The sequence below is a fragment of the Melanerpes formicivorus genome, unplaced genomic scaffold (genome assembly GCF_026170545.1).
Source record: "Melanerpes formicivorus ecotype bairdi unplaced genomic scaffold, bMelFor1.0.p_v2 SCAF_8, whole genome shotgun sequence".
NCBI classification, from domain to species: Eukaryota; Metazoa; Chordata; class Aves; order Piciformes; family Picidae; genus Melanerpes; species Melanerpes formicivorus.
The window spans coordinates 23,652,988-23,672,711 of NW_027142360.1; the positions used below are offsets into that span (position 1 = coordinate 23,652,988).

Below are 19,724 nucleotides of genomic sequence, written 5' to 3' on the forward strand. Positions count from 1 at the left end.
AGCCTTTACTCTAGGATGGAGTATATTTACCAACTCTATCATCTGTCCTTTAGCAGCATCTCAGTAGTTCACAACTCAGAGTTTAAGAGTTCTTAGCAAGCTCATGAAGTCCATTTATAGGAGAAACATGTAAATGCACATCATAACTACAGTCCTCATGGAGTACAGTGACACACAGAGAGTCTTATGCAGAATTTCCCTTCTTAAAGTTGCCAAAGTGCCCACAAAATGATGCTTAGTTCAGAACTGAAATACTTTGGTTGTGGTAATAAAGAAAAAAAACACCCTACCTTTTCAGCCTCTTAAGCTGCAGATAGGAATGAGCTGATGCCACATCACCAGTGTAGTGTCACACCTCCAACAAGCCACGTGGCTTCTCCACAGTCTCTGGCAGTGTGGCTGGGTTCCACGTTCTTGGCACTGCAGAGGCAGGAGGTGCATCCCACATCTGTAGTGCTGCTTGGCACAGTTCTGTGTGGGAGGACAGCCACATACGTTGTGCCAGATTTGTGTGGCAGTGTGACAGCTCTGCCCCAGCACCTACTCCACTTAGGGCTTACCCCTCTCTCACACCCTGCCTACCCGCTTTAGGAGAAAGGACACCTCCAAGGTAATCCAGAAACAGAGGGTTGCTAAAGAGAATCTGGCACCATGGCAGCTTCTGGGCAGATTTTCTGAACTGTTGCAGCAGCTTCAACCAGGGCTGGAGGCTCTAGAGTTCTGGAGCTGTTTGGATGGGATTTACAGCTTGCATTATTTCAGCCACAGCAGGGGGATTGGAGCTAGGTGATTTTTAAGGTCCTTTCCAACTCAAACCATTCTGACTCTATGAAGCAGAGTCCTCTCCTGCTGGTGTGGGTGGTTGGATTTCATGGCATCTTACTTGTGCCTCACCTGTGCAGGGTAATTCCCTTGCATGGAGAAATCATGTTGTATAATGGTTGCAGCTTGTCACAAGTACAAACACTGACACTCTGTTGGGACTATCTAGTTAATTTCTAACTGTAATTAGACACATCTTGCAAGTCACATTGGTGGCCTGCCCCTCTTGCTGCCATTTAACCTGTACACAGAACAGTTTAAAGATGTCATTAAGTCAAAGTAACAGGGTTTTGTAACCCTCTGATGTTTGCTGTAAGGCTTTATAAGAGACAGCACAATGACAAATGGAGTAGAGAAAAGAATTGTTTCACAGGTATCAGCTTAGAGGGTTTTGGGAAGTCCTTTAACATAAGTGGCATAAGAGCAGGAGTCTTCTCAGGCTTTGGGAAGAGATTTCCACCTCATCTGAGAAACACACCAGCAGGTAGGAGCACATGCTGTCATCCTTAGATCATGCATGGAACAATAACAGGCACTCAGAGTTAGAGAGCTACACTTTCAGCAACATGTGGCCTGCATGCAGCATGTTAATGCTCTTCCTCCCTTTCAAGGCCATCATCTGACATGCTAGAAACGTGAGAGCCAGCCTGAAACAAGCAAACCTGAGCAGTCGCAGTGCTTGCTTCACCCAACTCCACCCCGTTTTACTCACCCAGAATTAAAGGGAACACCTTCCTTCCAACAGTGCTACAATTATTATACTCCAGTGCTTAGTCACAGGGCGTAGCCTGAGCTGGGGTGTAAATCAGAAGGGAAAAAGATCAGCTTCCTTTTCACTGTCAAAGTTTTACACCAAGAACTGCTGGATTCAGGCAAACAATTGCTTTGGCTCCCATGTCCTTCTCTTGACTGTCTGTCTAATCTTTGCTACAGGCTAACATCAGTCAAAAAAACCCCCACAAGCAACAAAAAACATTGGATTGATTTAACCAATAGATTAAATTTTGTCCTAAACCAGCTTCTGAGTGCCTTACATTGAGGTAAATTATGCCAGTGCACAAAGAGCTTCAGCTAAACAGATGCAAGACATCTGACCAGTACATAAGCATCTGTAAGAAAGGAGGGCTACTTCATTTCATACTAAATTAAGTCTGGGGAGAAATTTAAAGTCCTTCTGGTTCTATGCTTAGACCACCCCTAGCTGCAGTACAAAGCATAAATTCAGGGATTCCTCTACTAGTTGTAAACCAGCTTTTATTTAGAGAAGTATTTCAAAGAGTTTGCCTTGTGCTTGCCACTGTTTTTCTCTTTGGTACAACGAGTTGAACTATCAGTTTTAATCTAGGTTATGCCTTTCTGACAGCATCCATTTCAATGCCTAATAAAGCCTAGAGCAGTCTAAAGGCTAGTGCCCCTATTTGGGAACTGAGAGACCTCCTGAAGCATTGCAAGCATGGACATATTTGTGTAGAAAGCAAAGTTCCTCCCAGCAGAGGGCTTAGCAGTTGGCACAGGTCCAGGTTATATGACCTATCAGGCAGTTAAATCTCTATTGGCAGATAACACAGATAACTGTGGGAGGCAGCTGCTGGAAGGGAGCCCTGTTTTTCAAGGCCATGCTGCCAGTGAGTGTGTTTACTTGACCACCCTAGGCAAGAAGAACTTTGTGACCCAGGAGTCATCAAGAGCTGAGAAATGTCTGAGAGGGCTGGATAGAATAGAATAGAATTAACCAGGTTGGAAAAGACCTTTGAGGTCATCGAGTCCAACCTATCATCCAACACCACCTGATCAACTAAACCATGGCACCAACACTGGGCTAGGAGAACAATTTGGTTTGTACTGCCAGTAGAGGCTGCCTGTTGTGTGTGGCCAAAGTGCCTGACGAAAACACATTTCTGCTCTCAGGGTTAGCTGCAGCTCCCATCAGGATATGGAGAGGTGATGGAGTTACTGGATCATGCTAGGCTTCAATTTGTTTAGTAACTAAAAGGGAAGGCCTGGGATTGGTAGCTATCCCCTGCTCTCTGGAAGTGGCAGCTGTAGGTGGCTCCAGGTCTCAGCGGTTCATTGCTGCCTCCCACAGAGACTGTGTTGTGAGGAAACTGGGGATTTCCTCCTTTACAAAGGCAACTTAAGCATTGCATAAGCATGGGACTGCAGATCCAGAGGCAAAGGAGTGACTAAAAGGTACCCCACACTTTGATCTGGGGCACCCCACCTTACAAACCTGCCTGGAATTTGTCTTTACCAAGGGATGTGGCAAGAAAGGAAGAGTGTCTTGGTGCCAGCTGCCTGCAACGTAGAACTCAGTCATGGTGAAACGCAGGGACTGCCACATTGTTCCCATCATCTCCTGAGCACTTTGTCAGGAGACAATCACTCAGACTGTACCACCAAGACCAGAAGTGCAGTTTGTCTATTTAAAAGCATAATCTCACACTGGGTGAAATGCTAGGAGACACATTGTGACTCCCTTCCTGTTGGGCAGCTATCCACCAAGAGGTCTCCTTGGTGCTGGCACGAGCGCTCGATTGCTTGGCCCCACTTGGGTCTTGTAGGATGTTGAGATCTAACATGACATTTCTGTGCTTGTTGCTGCAGGTCACTCTACATGAACCTTGTGGGGCTCTGGGCAATACTGGTCTGTGCAACACTCTGTGGCCTGTGCCTCTACTCCGTCTACAAGCTCTGTGACCCATGGACAGCAGGGGAGGTGTCAGCACTTGATCAGGTAAGACCTTGCCTTTCAGAGGAAGGGAGTCAGTGGGAGTCCTTCCTTGGCAGCCATAGTAATCAAACAGGGACAGGTTTGGCTCAGGAGCCAGTTAATGGAAATGACGACATGTCTGTACCTCTGAGGGACTAAGCTGAGACCATGGTGAGAGGGAATTCTTTGGTGAAAGCAGCAGACCTGTCCTTGGCACTGTTCAGTCCCAACATCCACCAGCTGTCCTGGAGCTGCAGGTAAGCAGGGCAGCAGGGAGAGAAGCAGTGTGCCAAGGGAGGCAAAAGCCTTTTCAGATTAAAAACATAATCATGCCCAAAGCATACATCTGGAAGAAGGCTACCAGCGGGCAGTTCTTTGCTAGTGCTGGTGCATCCTTCCCTCCTTTGGAGGGGAGCTGGGCAATCACTGTGGTGTAGAGAAACCACCAAGAGTGGCCTCTCCCTAAATTGGCCTCGAGTAGCAGATTTACCTGAGGAACAAGAGCCCTGGGAGCCCATGGGCTGATGGGAGTCAGGACCCAAGGAAATGAAAACCACAGAATCATTAAGGTTGGAAAAGATCTCTAAGGTCATCAAGTCCAGCCATCAACCCAACACTGCCATGACTGCTAAGCCATGTCACTTCAGAGCATGGTTTAGTGATCACAGAAGCCTTTTTATATGTTTATGCCTGAGATAGTTCTCTGGAATGCCAAGAGAAGAGCATAGACAACAAAGTACATAAGGGAGGAACTCCTGATCTTTAAGGGTAGGGGAAAAAAAAAAACAAGAACAGAAAAGAGATAAGGAAAGCCAAGGTGGAAACAAAGGAAATGAAGCTGCTCCTGTCAGTCAGCTTCTTTTGGTAGAAACAGGAAGCAAGATCCTAACAAGACCAACTTGTCTGTGGAAAAAAACAGATGATTCCCAGGAAGAAAAGCTTAAAATTCCTCTCTCTTTCCAACACCTGGATCTTGCAAAGGTCAACAAATAAGACAGAGTTTGTGATAAGGAATTTGTTCTCAGGTACTCTGGGGTTATTAGATTGTATCTAAAAACCTTTTTGTGGAGTCAGCAGGGGACATAAGCATCTCCTGTGGCATCCAGGCCCAACTGGGTGATGTACAATGCAGGCTGTCTGCTGTCCAGTGCCAACTTTCTAAACCACCATCCCTGGAAACCAGCCCCGATGGCACAGCTCTATATGCTCATCTCCACTAGGTGGTCCAAACAGGTTTGGTTTTTGTTTAAATAGAATAGAATTAACCAGGTTGGAAAAGACCTCAGAGATCATCAAGTCCAAACTATCATCCAACACCATCTAATCAACTAAACCATGGCACTAAGTGCCTCATCCAGTCGCTTCTTAAACACCTCCAGTGATGGTGACTCCACCACCTCCCTGGGCAGCACATTCTAATGGCCAATCTCTCTTTCTGGGAAGAACTTCTTCCTACCATCCAACTTAAACCTCCCCTGGCACAGCTTGAGACTGTGTCCTCTTGTTCTGGTGCTGGTTACCTGGGAGAAGAGACCAACCTCCACCTGGCTGCCACCTCCCTTCAGGCAGTTGTATCTTGAGTAGATGTTTCAGGATTGGTTTTCATTGCAGGAAACCAGTAAACAGTGCAAGGTGGAACATTCAAAACTACAGGAGCTGGGCAGAATGCCAGGGAGAAAGCTGTAGGAAAACTGATGCAGTGTCACAAAGGAAAACGAGGGCAGGACAGTAACACTTCTTACTCTCTGAATTTTTCAGCTAATGCCATACCTGGTGCTGGATATTCTCGGTGATTTTCCAGGAGTGCCAGGGCTTTTTGTGGCTAGTGCCTACAGTGGGACACTGAGGTAAACTAAGCACTGAGCACTAAACTTCTTGCTTTTCACTTCTGTGTCTGGCTAACCTTTGTTCTTTAAAAACACAAACAAACACTAGAAGGTCTTTGTAATGCAGCTTAAAAATCCATGGCTTTCAGCAGCAGAGCTCTGAGGTCCTTGAATTCAAAGCTGTTTGAGTTCTCTACCAGCAATGTGAGGAAACAGCCACATGTGCTGTCCAGCCCTAACAAATCCTCCTCTCTGTGCTTTTAAAGCCCCCTTGCTACAGGAATTTAAGTGTTATAAATGAGTGCTAACACAAAATGGCTGTGCTTTAGGGGAGGTTCCTGCTGCTCATCTTTCATTTTTCTGGTTTCAAACCTGCATAACTTTCAAGCCCTCTGCCTTTCCTCATCCCTGATTTTGAGACACAATGACTTCCTGCTCCTGCTGGCTACACTATTCCTGATGCAAACCAGGATAGACACAATATCCCTTGACTGGCTTTTTGCCTCAGGAGTGCTGATTTTTCTGTGACCCCATTGGGAACCTGGACTAGTTCAGTTTGGATTTAATGCCTAATTCCTGGATGGCAGACTAGATGCCTAAGTTTTAGATTACTGTAATTGGATCATCTGAACCCACCTTTGAGAGTGCATTCAAAGTAATCAGCAATCTGTATGAAGGAATTTTGTCTCCCCAGATATGTACTGTGTAGACCATTTGTGAAAACATTGCATCCAGTAGCTTAGCCACAGCTACTGGGTATGTTCATTGACTTCTCCAGGCCCATCTTTTCATCACTTTGCCTCGTCCTTGCCAAGAGAGACTACTGTAAAACACTTCCATAAGCTACCAACTGCATCACAATTCTTCCACCTGCCATGTTATTTCAACCAATACAAGAGCTACATTTGGGTTTTCTCTACTAGTATCCCACCTATGATTTCAGCTTCCAAGATTAAAACCCAGCTGTATAAATCTTGCCTTTTGTAGCACAGTGTCCTCCAGCATCAATGCTTTGGCTGCCGTCACCGTTGAAGACCTCATTAGGCCACACTTCAGCTCCCTCTCTGAAAAGAAGCTGTCATGGATTTCCATGGGGATGAGTATGTCTGGAAAACATCTTTCCACTTTTGGTTTACAAAGTGAGGGCTCAATTCAGGTCTTGCTTGTGGGAGGGTAAGTCAGGACTAAGCACTTTCACAGCATCAGTGCTACACAGATGCAGTGCTTGGAGGAGATGACATCAGTTTTACACAGCCTGGGGGACAAGGTATTTCAGGTGAGTGTGAGGAGAGGGGGGAAAAAAAAGCCACTTTGCTTGTAAGGTCTTCAAGCTGCACTGCATCTGTGTTCATTATTGATTGGCAATACTATGAAGTCCAATATCTGAGACAGAAGCACCTGCTATTTTTCCTTCATCCATCAGACATGAGAAGTGTAGGAAACAGCTTTACACCAAGCCTTTTGAACTGATTGGCATGAGCAAGAGCATTGTGTCCCAATAAGATTTTAAACAACAAGAAACCTCCCATCTTCTGTGATACATGCTCAGGCCCTCAGTCTGTTTCATGTAGCTCCAGGAGGAGCATCAGAACCAGGCTGAGCACATGGTTTACGTCCCTGAATTGCAGCCGCCATCCCTGCTAGTTGTACTATCTGTGAGCAGCTGCAGGTGTAGCCCAAGACAGTGTTTGTAGTAAGTGTGGGGAAAAAAGCCCAACATGCTGCCATGGCCCATACCAGTGAGCACAGCAGACTGGTGGCAGGTGACAAGTATTAAACATTTTCACCTGAGAGCAGTTTCTTAAGCATTATTGTAAACAATGTGCCAGAACTGTTGTTGGTTTAACCATGATTTACCTTACAGATCAGTTAGAGGGAGATTAACTTATTGCTTCTGCAGTGAAACTCAACAGGGGTAGGAGGCAGAACAAACAAATAAGTCAGTGGTATGTGTCCTGGGATGAGACACTATGTCCTGCTGACCCAGGATGTTTTATGTCATGGTGCCAGCTTCCAGTACTCTGCCAGCATTGACTTTCTTGCCCCAAAGACTAAACTGAGAAGCAAAACTCATCTCCTCAGAATCAAGACCACAAATACAGGAGATTAGCTGAGAAATGCAAACAAGAGGTGAGCCATGGCTACTGCAGCCAATCCACCTGGCTGCTGTTTCATAGCTAATCTTTAGGGATACACAGGAAGAGGATTTTGTCCAATTTGCACAAATTGCCTTTTAGTATAAGCAGGAACCTCACACCTCACCTTATGGGCACTTTGGGCTCCCTTAGGAAAAAGCCACAGATGTTAGCAGGCTTGTTAGTGGCCACATGGGGTTAGATAGAAACCTTTCCAGTAGTGATTGTCAAACTTCAGCAGGTTTATGCATCCTTCTGCCTTTTCCACACAGGCCTCTTTTATGGTGGAGTCTGCATTGCTATGGCTGCACTGGCATCTCTCATGGGAGCCTTGTTACAGGTAAGTGTCAGAGCTCTTTTTGCTGCCCATGTTAAACAAGTCAGAATGAATTAGGTAAGCAAGTAATTACTGGATACCATTGTGAGATTAGTGTTTAATTTGTTGTTGTGTACTGGGCTCAAACAGCCCAAGGTTCAGCCTCTGCCTTAAGCACCCATGGAACTATACCAAGCCCTGCCAGCTGAGTATGTACCAATTAAGCAAACTCTCAGAAGTTTCTTCTCAGCATCTTCCCTTCTTACCATATAGAAAGCTTTAACTTAGTTGCACAAGGCCTGATAACAGATTGTCTTCCTTCCTCAGGCAGCGCTTAGCATTTTTGGCATGGTTGGTGGTCCCCTCTTAGGATTATTTTCCTTGGGAATCCTCTGCTCCTTTGCAAATGGAATTGTAAGTAGAAATTAAAAGCCCTACTTGTCCAGAATTATCAATGAATTTTGGGTATCTCCTTACCTTTATGCCTCCCCTTATGTTGGGCAGTTGGATACTTTCCATGAGGACATTTTCCCTTGCTACTCCTCCTCCTTATCCCAAGAAATCAATGAGCAGGGCTGCACAAGAAATGGAATTTCCATCCTGTGAAGAGATTTACATGACCAGAGCAGGGAAACTAATCGGAATAAGAGTGAAACTTTGGCAAAGATTTCTGGAAAACAGAGCTTTAGTGGCAGGGAACAATGAGTCTTGAGATGTAGTTGAACAATCAGGTGCAGAGGATGGTTACCTGTCTGAGCAAAACAGATGAGGAAAATGGGGCCTCTTGTTCTGGTGCTGGTTGCCTGGGAGGAGACCAACCCCCACCTGGCTACAACCTCCCTTCAGGTAGCTGTAGACAGCAATAAGGTCTCCCCTAAGCCTCCTCTTCTCCAGGCTAAACAACCCCAGCTCCCTCAGCCTCTCCTCACAGGGCTGTGCTCCAAACCCCTCCCCAGCTTTGTTGCCCTTCTCTGGACACCTTCCAGCAACTCAACATCTTTCCTAAACTGAGGGTCCCAGAACTGGACACAGAACTCAAGGTGTGGCCTAGCCCATGCAGAGTACAGAGTAGAATGACTTCCCTGCTCCTGATGGCCACATTGTTCCTGATCCAGGCCAGGAAACCATTGGCCTTCTTGGCCACCTGGGCACACTGCTGGCTCATGTTCAGCCTACTGTCAATCAGTACCCCCAGGTTCCTTTCTGCCTGGCTGCTGTCCAGCCACTCTGACCCCAGCCTGTAGCACTGCATGGGGTTGTTGTGGCCAATGTGTAGAACTGGGCACTTAGATGTGTTCAGTCTCATGCCCCTGGACTCTGCCCATCTGTCCTGCCTGGCAAGGTTCCTCTACAGAGCTCTCCTACCCTCAACACCTGCCCCTTAGCTTGATGTTATCTGCAAACTTACTGATGATGGACTCAATCCCCTCATCCAGATCATTGATAAAGATATTAAAGAGCATGGGGCCCAGCACTGATCCCTTGATTGTTTCTCACCTATCTAGGAAGGATATTTGATAATTTATCCTCTTGCTTTTCCTGTCTGCAGAACCAAATTTCATGCTCTGTTTTGCAGGGTGCATTTGTGGGTCTCATCAGTGGCTTTGCTATTTCACTTTGGGTTGGAATTGGATCTCAGATTTACCCTCCACTCCCTGAGAGGACCCACCCACTGTACCTCTCAGTTGAAGGCTGTAACATATCCACAGGAAACCTGACATCAACAGAAACTCCTTTAACAACAGTCTTCAGCACACCAACTGCAGAGAGGTACACAAGTTCATCCTGTGCAGTCAGCAAGGCATATATTTCTTTTAAAGCAACATGAAGACACCAACATCTGCCTAGCATTTGGGTTACTATAACTATCCCTCCCTGGTTTACCTGTCAGGCTGTTTAAGATGAAGCAGATTTCTCAGGTTGGGTTTCCCCCCCCTTATCAGAGTGGTTTAGAGTTATCCCAGAAGTGAAAGTGACTCTTCCTATCGACCTGAAAAGCTTCAGTTCAATATCTGAGTCTAGAGGCTTGGCTATGCCTTACCAGGAAGCATGGTATTAGAGCAAGCATGACATTTATAGGTTTTGGATTAACTTCCATGATCTGTCACATGGATTAAAGTAGTAGGCAGGTAAAGGGCAATTTGGCAGTTTAACAGCTCCACCCACAGCAGCTTGGCTGTGCAGAAAGAGTTCTAAGCAGAAAATTTGGAAGGGAGAATAATCCACATAATGGGCAAAGAAGGGATTTTTCTCCTCCTCTATGCAATTACCATGTTTTACGTTGGACAATCACAATTAACTGCAGCAGCTCTCAGTGGCAACGTAGGAAACAGCAGGAGCAGAGAAGCTGAACAAACATTTTTAGGGATTCCCAATCCTGACAACTCAGAGCAGTGTACATTCAACAGGTCCACACAAGGGTGCCCAACACCCAGTTGTACATACTGCCCCCCTCACAGCGTTGTTTATGGCTGCAGAGAAACAACTCTTCCAACAGCTCACACTGTCAGGGAGCACAAAATGAGGTGGGAAAATTGCCCTTGTATTCCTGGCTGTTGAGAGCTGCACATAGCTGATTCCCACTACTTTTTGTGTGTGTGTGGCCTCCTTTAAATAATGACCCCTTCTTCTAAAGTTCTCCCTTCATCTGGATAGCTGGAGTGCTCAGCTCTGCAGTAGGTTCCTAGCAGAGACAGGACTAGCCTGTTTCCCCTGCTCTATCCCTTGTGTTGCCCCACCACACTGACCAGTCCCCTTCCATAGTCACAGATTGCATTAGGTTGGTAGGGACCATCAAAGGTCATCTTGTCCAACCCTCCCTGCAGTGAGCAGGGACACCTTAGGCTGCCCAGGGCCACAGGAAGTCTGATCTTGACTGTCTCCAGGGACAGAGCCTCAACCACATCCCTGGGCAACCTGTTCCAGTGTTTCACCACTCTCATTGTGAAGAGCTTCCTCCTAATGTCCAACCTAAATCTCCCCTGCTCCCATTTCAGACCATTGCCCCTCATCCTCTTGCTGCAAGCCCTATATGAAGGAGTTTGTGCTGTCAGTGTTAGAAAACAAACAATCAATTTCAGTACACATTTTATTGTGCAGAGGTAGTTCAAGATCACCAGGCCATTGGATTCAGAAGTAACTCTTCTTTATCTGCTGTCTGGAAACAGACATGCTCAGGTTGCTTGGAATAGGACACTAGAGTTTAACACTACTTCTGCTCTTTTTCAGGCCTGCCTTGGCAGACAGCTGGTATTCCTTGTCTTACCTCTACTTCAGCACACTTGGGACACTCATCACAGTAGCTGTGGGCATAGTTATCAGCCTCCTAACAGGTACTAGTTCCAGAGCAGTGATTTACTCTCTTAAATATGTTTCAAACTAAGTTGATCAGAGAGTTTTTATTGCTGCAGAAAGTGCCAGTGACCCTGGTGCAAACACTGTGTGCATTTACCATCCTAAACCTCATTTCCTCCCCTCAGCCCTTCTGCATCCCATTCTGCTTTCTGAGGAGAAAGGCATTTCAGCAGTTTTTTAATCAGAGGGGAAGGAAGAAATAAAAATACAAGACACCCATCTTCCCTGTTTTGTTAGGTGCCAGCAGGGGCTGGAGGTCTAAGAGTTGTCCCTGGAGGGTCAAGAACTAACTCCGAGTAAGGAGCTACACCATACCTGCTTCTAGAGGACAGCAGTGTTTTTACTTTGAGTGAGTTCAGAGCACTCAAGGGTTATTCTCTGCAGGTTGTACAGTGCATGCAAAAGCTCATTCCTCAAGCAGGTACTCAAGAGCTACAGACTGTGCATGGCTGAGTTAGCTTCTTTCTCAGTTTCCCTGTACTCTTTTGCAAGGTGCAAAAAAGCAGCACCCTGCAGTTAAGAGCTCCAGGTGCAGCCTACTGTCTCACTGCTTTTGCATGTGGGTGAGATGCAAAGTGCACCCATCATCTACCTCATGCATAGCAGGAAGAGCACAGAAGCAGCTGCTCTCACAGCTTTGGCCATCTCCCCAGCCAGATTCCAATAACAGCCCTCTTTGTTCATTTTCAGACCTAATAGCTTAACCCACAACTGCTCCTGGACTATGAAACTCCAAGCTCAGCAAACTCCAAACTTACTTGCATTGTCTTCCTCATGCCTTACAACTAATAAGCATAAGCCACACTTCTACTCCTTGTGAGTTTCCAGAGGAACTGTCCCCCCCTTGCTTCCCATCACAAGGTCACCCCCATTGATATAATGATGCCTTTAGACAAAATTTACTTCTTACCAGGCTGGAATCAGGTCATCCACAGGCTATGAAACAAAGCATGAAAGCTGAGCCCTTCAGCAAATCCAGATGAGAAGTCCTCAGCCCAGGAAACAGAAACCCAGACTACCCAACCAGCCTATCACTGCTTTTTGTGGAGCAGGAGCTCATTTAAGCCCCAAGTGGCTATCAGAGATAATTCCCAGCACCTGCATCTCCTTTCTTTCCCACACAGGAACAGTTAATCTTTCATGCCTCAAAACTTGCCAAACATCCCATTAACCCTCATCCCTCCACCTTGGGGCTGCTCTTAAAAATTGTTGGTGACTCTGGAGAAAGGGAGCTGAGACCTGGGGCTTAGGCTTTCAGCTGGTGCCACAGTTCTCAGGCTGGGAGAGTGGCTCCAAACATCATTGTATGGGATCCATCCTTTTCTGGTGGTTGGCTCAGGTTTTTTACATAGTAAGAAATCTAAGGAAGATCTAGGAAGCTCTGGGAAATGGCTAAAGCATTTTAAACAGCCCTTGAGGGGTCACTTTATATATTCAGAGACATAGAATCATGGAATTGTTAGGGTTGGAAGGGACCTCAAGGATCATCCAGTTCCAACCCCTCTGCTATGGGCAGGGACACCTCACACTTGGTCAGGTTGCTCACAGCCAGCCTGGTCTTAAAAACTTCCAGGGATGAGGCTTCTACCACCTCCCTGGGCAACCTGTGCCAGTGTCTCACCACCCTTATGTGGAAGAACTTCTTCCTAACATCCAATCTCAATCTACCCATTTCTAATTTTTTTTAACATTCCCCCCAGTCCTATCACTCCCTGACACCCACAAAAGTCCCTCCCCAGCTTTCTTGTAGCCCCCTTCAGATACTGGAAGGCCACAAGAAAGTCTCCTTGGAGCCTTCTCTTCTCCAGACTGAACAGCCCCAACTCCCTCAGTCTGTCCTCATAGGAGAGGAGTTCCAGCTCTCTGCTCATCCTCATGGCCCTTCCCTGGACACCTTCCAGCATCATTGTGTAGAAATCATCCCCAAGGCCCTGCTTGATAGCTTTTGCTGCATGACTGTCCTGCACACTTGGCCTGGTGCCTATAGCTGGACCTATCCTGTGCCTGTGGAACCCTATCTGATGGAAACCTGCTTGTTTTGCAGGAGGGCTGAAGCAGAGCACAGATCCTAAGTTCCTGCTGACCAAGGAAGATTTCCTGTCCAACTTCTCATGCTCTAAATCTGAGACAGTAAGTGTAACTATATAACTCTGACTTGAAACAATCTTTCCTCTTGGGGACAAAGGCAAACAGTCCCTGGCCTACTTTTGTTCCCACCAGGATGAGCAGCACTTGACGCTGCCTGATGTGCCTGTCTGCTTTAAGGCAGTAGCAGAGCGCAAGGCGAGTAGGAGTGAAGCAGCTGGCGTAGGCAGGGAGGCTGTGTTGGACCACAGCTTGACTTCAGTGAGCAGCAGAGCAGCAGCTGAGACAAGGGACAGTTGTTCTCCAGGTTTCTCTCAGAATACTCTCTCGCTAGTCTCTTGGAAGCTGGCCCAAGGCACAGTTTGGGCTCAGCAAAGCTTCCTTTGTTTGTAAACAAAATGTGTTCTCTGAAGTTTGGGCTTTTTTTGCAACCTTGGCTACTGTGTGAGAAAAAAAATCCCCATTTGTAGGCAGTGTAGCTGTTTCCTAGCTCCCTCCCTAAGATGTAAGAGAAAGGGAGACATTACTGGGGAATAACATCTCTCAGAAAGGAGAATGTAGGGGAAATATACGAATTAAAAAGAAGTACACAAATCTGGGGATGGCTTTTCAATCAGTAGCACCAGGATGCTGAACATTTAAGCTCAGCTTTGCTCAGTGCTTGTTGAGTGCTGCAGGACAGGCAATGATCTTATCTTCATAGAATCACAGACCTTAAGATCATGGAGTGTAACCATAATCTAACATCTCCCTGTACACAACTGCTAGAGCATGTCCCTAAGCACCTCATCCACCTCATCCAAAGGTCTTTTAAACACCTCCAGAGGTGGTGACTCAAGCACCAACCTGGGCAGCCTGCTCCAGGGCCTGATGACCCTTCCAGTGAAGAGTTTTTTCCTAATGGCCAATCTAAAATCCCCCCTGGAGGCCATTTCCTCTCCTGTCACTTGTTACCTGGGAGAAGAGGCCTACCCCCACCTCAATACAACCCAGTCCAGTTTGCAAAATGTTTTTCTTCCATGATGACAACTACTTTTAGTGTGATCTCAGGTATTTTAGCTTCTGGAGATGAACACCAGGGAGAGAAATGGGTTTTTACAATACTGGTCTAATGCTGTTTGCCCATGTCAGACCTGGAGATCAGCTCTCCAGTTACTGCATTTTGCTGTCTTTAATGGGCCAACATCTGAAGTCTTCTGAGAAAACAATTCCCCAGAAGAGTTCAGCATCTCATTATGATAACCAGAGATGGAACATCAAAGCAATGGTGCAGGTTCATTTGCTGTCAATGTTAAAGATGGGGCAAGGACCAAGGGCTGGGAATCAACAGCTCAAGGACCTGCTGGTGACTGATTGCTAGCCAGGAAAACAGAAAGTAGATCTTCATGCAGCCAAAAATACTTCAGCCAGTTTGCAGGGCAGGAACATTGTATGTGACAAGAACATTGTATGTGTCAAGAACATTTTGCACAACTAGTGCCTTATGCAATAGGAAACTTTCCATGCCCCTAGACAAATACCAGCTGCTGCAGCAAATAGCTGCTTATGGTCCCTCAGCAACCAACATATTTTTTCTGTAAGGCAGCCTGTATGTCAGGCCTGACTCTGCTTGCAGTCAGGTCAGAGAAGCAAATGGTTCCTTCCACTTCACAGCATGACATTTGTCTTTTGCTCTTCCAGCCAGAGAAAGTGGAAGTGTTGGACAGACAATCATTTACCGTGGCAGCCGAAGGAACGGACAACCCTGCTTTCAGCCACATCGAAATGGACGTTGCCAGCACTAAGAGCAAAGCCAATGGCCTTCATGTATGACATGGGGCTAGCTCAGCCCACGAGGACAGTTTTTGATGCTGTAAAACACTGCTGATGTTCCTCTGCCCAGTCAGTTACCTACCAGCCACGCTGCGGTCATGGGCAGGCATCTGCTGAGCTTCGTGGCGCTGTCACCCTTGGACGACCTTGACATTAGTTAAGGAAGGAATCAGGTCTTTCTTGCACTTCCTCATTCTCTTTCTCACTCTGGATCTTGGTGACAGGGCTAAAGGCAATGTTTCTATGGGAAATATTTGCCTGATATTCTTGGACCTCCTGGAAAATATCTGTTAATCACAGTTCTCTCTCAGAGTAGATCTTGTATTTGGTAAGAGCACTGTTCCCCCAGGCATGGCTGCTTGTCTGGTTTGGGGTTTATCCTTTTTTCTTCTAATGCATTGGAAATATGAAGATAGGAAGAGATTAGGGCTGTGGGACCCTCTCAGATTGCAAGAAACAGGAGGTCTTTTTTAGTACAGGAGGTGTATGCAGTGCCATCTGGTTCTTTTGTAGAACTGATCCTGAGAGAGTATTTATTTTGCTAGCTTTGTCCATAGGTTTGTTTTCATTATCCATCTGTTTGTTTTTATTAAGCTGCTTGTTCCCTGCTTACCTGCATCCCCTCCTCTGTACTCACTGCTGGAAGCTACAAGAGTGTCTTTGGAGTCACTAATGTCCTTTCTTCTCACCTTCCCTCCCTCTTCTGCCTGGTCTGGCCCTTACATGATTCTCATGAAGGAAATTTATTCAGTGCTATCTTACAGAGCCACAGTAGTCTTTTGCTTCATGCCCAGTGTGGCCTAGGGTCAGTCCTGCACTGGGCTGGGCATAATGTGGCAGAGACAGAGCCCTTTGTGTTCATGAAGTCCCTGTTGCCCCCCTGAGGATTCACATTCAGGATTGGCCCAGGTGAGGCAACAGTAAGTTGTGTTCTGGCAAGCAGGCAGAGTCCCTTGCACAGTCCCCCAGGGCAGGGAAGAGATTACAGAGGATGTCATTTGGTGATGGCTTCTGCAAGGCTGCAGGGCATGGGATGGCTCAGCCTCTGGCTGGGCTGCCAAGAGGAGCTAAACAGCATATCCATTCCAGCCCATGCACTGTACTGGTTGGTTTGGAGGATGAAAATCCCCATTGCTTCCTTCTCATGTGCTTTCTGGTACAGCAGGGAACAGACTGACCCACTGTGTTGTTTCTGTGCTGCAGTCCTTTTTTCTATGGCTATACATGGGTGTCTAACACTCCTTCACAGCAGCAGGATCAAGTTGGAAAAGAAAAGCCATTGCAGGAAAGTTGAGCTGTGGAGTTTAGAAAGCAGTCATGCTGGAGAAGCAAATGAAAAACTGACTGTGTGGCTTAAATGCTTCCTGAAAGTTGTGCTGCATTTCTGCCAGGTGCTGAGCTGCTGTAACTTGGACTATGACACAGTGCTAGTTTATCTACCTTGACTGGGGCCCTTTAACATCTGAATCAATTTATTCCATGCCCCTGTGACAGAGGGCACTTGATGATCTACTGCATAAGATGAACTGACAGGATCAGAAAATGTTATGAAGAAAAAATGGGCTCCAAGGACCAGACCTCAGCTAGAGGAGCACAGGCCAGGCAGCCACGGTGCAGGCTGCCACCAGGGGCATGTCTCCATCAGCTAACCCAGCGCAAAGCTACATACTGGGGGCAGGCTTCCCCTTTGCTTCCTGGAGCACTGGTTTACATGATCCAATGCAGAGTTTGGGGCCAGCCATTTGTCTCCTTGTCCCTCATTCCTCTGCTGCAGCTCTGACCAAATAAGTGCCTAAAGCCACTGTGTGGAAGGGCTGTGAGTGAGTGGTATAGATCCCATGTGTCTTGTGCCTCTGTATCTGAGATAAACAACAGCATCCTGAATGAAGTCCCCTGGGATTTGGGACAGGGGTCTCTCTTGTGGAACTGCCCTAGTCACTCTGAGGCAGCTAGGCCACTGACTGAATGAGCTGACTATGCTTCTCAAGCCTTAGAACTCAAGGGCAGATCACTCAGCTTCAGGACAGAGAAACATACACTGCTTTCTGTGCTACAGAATAGCTCTTGAGGCTTGGAATTATAGTAATTTGTACTCACCAGGTACCACAGATCTGAAAAAGGAAACTACTGCTACCTTCGCACTGCTGCAGAGTGCAGAAAGGAAGAGCTCTAGTGTCCCGCTGTCATGCTTTTTGGCACAGAGTTAGCTGTGGACAGAGAGAACAGAAGCCTGTAGCCAGCCCTTGACCTGCACGCCTGCTGGTGTGGCTGCAGCCCTCCCAGAATGCTGAACTCCCATCTGAACGTGCTTCTCAGGAGGGTGACTGCTCACTGCTCTGCTAAACACAGCAGTGTGGCCTTCGTGACACCACTCTGCTGAGATGCTGTAACTGATACTGCCTTAGGCTCTCCAGAAGATCTGTGACTTCCACCTGTTTAGTTCCTGCAGTGGAGACCAGCCTTCCCAGATACCACAGCTGCGAAATGCAGCACCAGAGTTTCTGTCTGAGCACTTTGAGTGCACAGAGCTGTTGAAAACAAAGCAGGCACGCCAGCGAGCTGCTTGGCTTCACTTACTGCTTGAAGTCACTGACCAATCCTTTAGCTCTGGTTTTGGTATGAAGTGAAAATCTGGGCCAAGTGATATCCATTGATCCACAACACAACATCCAGATGACTTTGCACTGGAGAGAATTCCTTGCTGTAAATGCTTTGAGAGAAACATTCTTGAGCTTTGCAGGTGACCCCTGCAGACTACCTCGGTTCTTCCTGACTGACCTCCTGTGACTGCTGCAGAGCTACAGTGTGACTCTTTCTGCTTTACTTCTTTCATACATGCTTTTTTTGGGGTTTGATTGGCATCAGTAATTAAAGCAATACATGAATTTTGAATAATATTTTCTCGGGGATCATACAATGTCTTCTGCTAGTTGGCCTCACAGCCAGGGGCTCCTCTGTGTAAAAGCAGTGAGATAATTTCTTGGTACCTTCATCCCGCTCCTGCCACTCTGATCCTAAAAGCTCACCTGACTGACATGCAGGATGCTCAAAATTAAAAAGGATGCTTAAAACCAATTCCATGGGGCTGGGAGCACTTCACACTGTCCAAATTACAGAATAGAATAGAATGGAATAGACCAGACCAGGTTGGAAGAGACCTTCAAGATCATCACATCCAACCCATCAACCAATCCAACCCACCCAAACAGCTAACCCATGGCACCAAGCACCCCATCTTAACCAAGCACTCCTCCTTAACACCTCCAATGACGGCGACTCCACCACCTCCCCGGGCAGCCCATTCCAATGGGCAATCACTCTTTCTGTATAGAACTTCTTCCTAACATTCAACCTGAACCTCCCCTGGCGCAGCCTGAGACTGTGTCCTCTTGTTCTGGTACTGGCTGCCTGGGAGAAGAGACCATCATCCACCTGTCTACAACCTCCCTTCAGGTAGTTGTAGAGAGTGATAAGGTCACCCCTGAGTCTCCTCTTCTCCAGGCTGAGCAACCCCAGCTCCCTCAGCCTCTCCTCATAGGGCTGTGTTCCAAACCCCTCACCAACTTTGTTGCTCTTCTCTGGACTCGTTCCAGCAAGTCAACATCCTTCCTAAACTGAGGGGCCCAGAACTGGACACAGTACTCGAGGTGTGGCCTAACCAGTGCAGTGTACAGGGGCAGAATGACCTCCCTGCTCCTGCTGGCCACACTGTTCCTGATGCAGGCCAGGATGCCATTGGCCCTCTTGGCTGCCTGGGCACACTGCAGGCTCATGTTCATCCTACCATCAACCAGCACCCCCAGGTCCCTCTCTGCCTGGCTGCTCTCCAGCCACCCTGACCCCAGCCTGTAGCACTGCATGGGGTTGTTGTGGCCAATGTGCAGAACCCGGCACTTGGATGTGTTCAATCTCCTGCCTTTGGACTCTGCCCATCTGTCCAGCCTATCGAGGTCTCTCTGCAGAGCCTCTCTACCCTCCAGCAGATCAACTCCTGCCCCCAGCTTGGTGTCATCAGCAAATTTACTGATGATGGACTCAATGCCCTCATCCAGATCATCAAACACCTAAACAACTAATCCATGGCACCAAGCACCCCATCAAGTCTCCTCCTGAAGGAGCAGGCAGCACCTGGCAGAGTCAAGAGACAAAACAAGTAGGGGCATTAAAAAATAACTAAAACCCACAACAGTACCAACATTTGACTGTATGAATACACAGACTGCGTGATGAGGTCTCGAGCACCAGCCCAAGGAGGAGAGGCTAAGGGATCTGGGGGTGTTTAGCCTGGAGAAGAGGAGGTTCAAGTGAGACCTTATTGCTGTCTACAACTTCCTGAAAGGAAGTTGTAGCCAGGTGGGGGTTGGTCTCTTCTCCCAGGCAACCAGCACCAGAACAAGAGGACACAGTCTCAAGCTGTGCCAGGGGAAGTTTAGGCTGGAGGTGAGGAGAAAGTTCTTCCTAGAAAGAGCAATTTGCCATTGAAATGTGCTGCCCAGGGAGGTGGTGGAGTCACCATCCCTGGAGGTGTTCAAAAGATGTGGCACTTGAAGCCATGGTTTAGTTAGTCAGGAGGTGCTGGGTGCTAGGTTGGACTTGATGATCTCTGAGGTCTTTTCCAACCTTATTGATTCTACGATTCCATGACCCACAGAGAGGCAGCACTG

General features: G+C 47.2%; 1 protein-coding gene across 1 annotated transcript in view; it reads left to right on the forward strand.

The window, feature by feature from the left end:
- The window catches only part of SLC5A8 (solute carrier family 5 member 8), a 29,679-nt gene extending 11,722 nt beyond the window's left edge, over positions 1-17,957 (forward strand). The window contains exons 7-15 of the mRNA XM_068142728.1: positions 3,427-3,556; positions 5,291-5,379; positions 6,346-6,458; positions 7,766-7,833; positions 8,137-8,223; positions 9,386-9,579; positions 11,038-11,141; positions 13,208-13,293; positions 14,929-17,957. Coding sequence (XP_067998829.1) covers positions 3,427-3,556; positions 5,291-5,379; positions 6,346-6,458; positions 7,766-7,833; positions 8,137-8,223; positions 9,386-9,579; positions 11,038-11,141; positions 13,208-13,293; positions 14,929-15,060 — 1,003 coding nt within the window. The 3' untranslated portion in view covers positions 15,061-17,957. The remainder of the gene's footprint in view (positions 1-3,426; positions 3,557-5,290; positions 5,380-6,345; positions 6,459-7,765; positions 7,834-8,136; positions 8,224-9,385; positions 9,580-11,037; positions 11,142-13,207; positions 13,294-14,928) is intronic.
- The last annotated feature ends 1,767 nt before the right edge of the window (positions 17,958-19,724 follow it).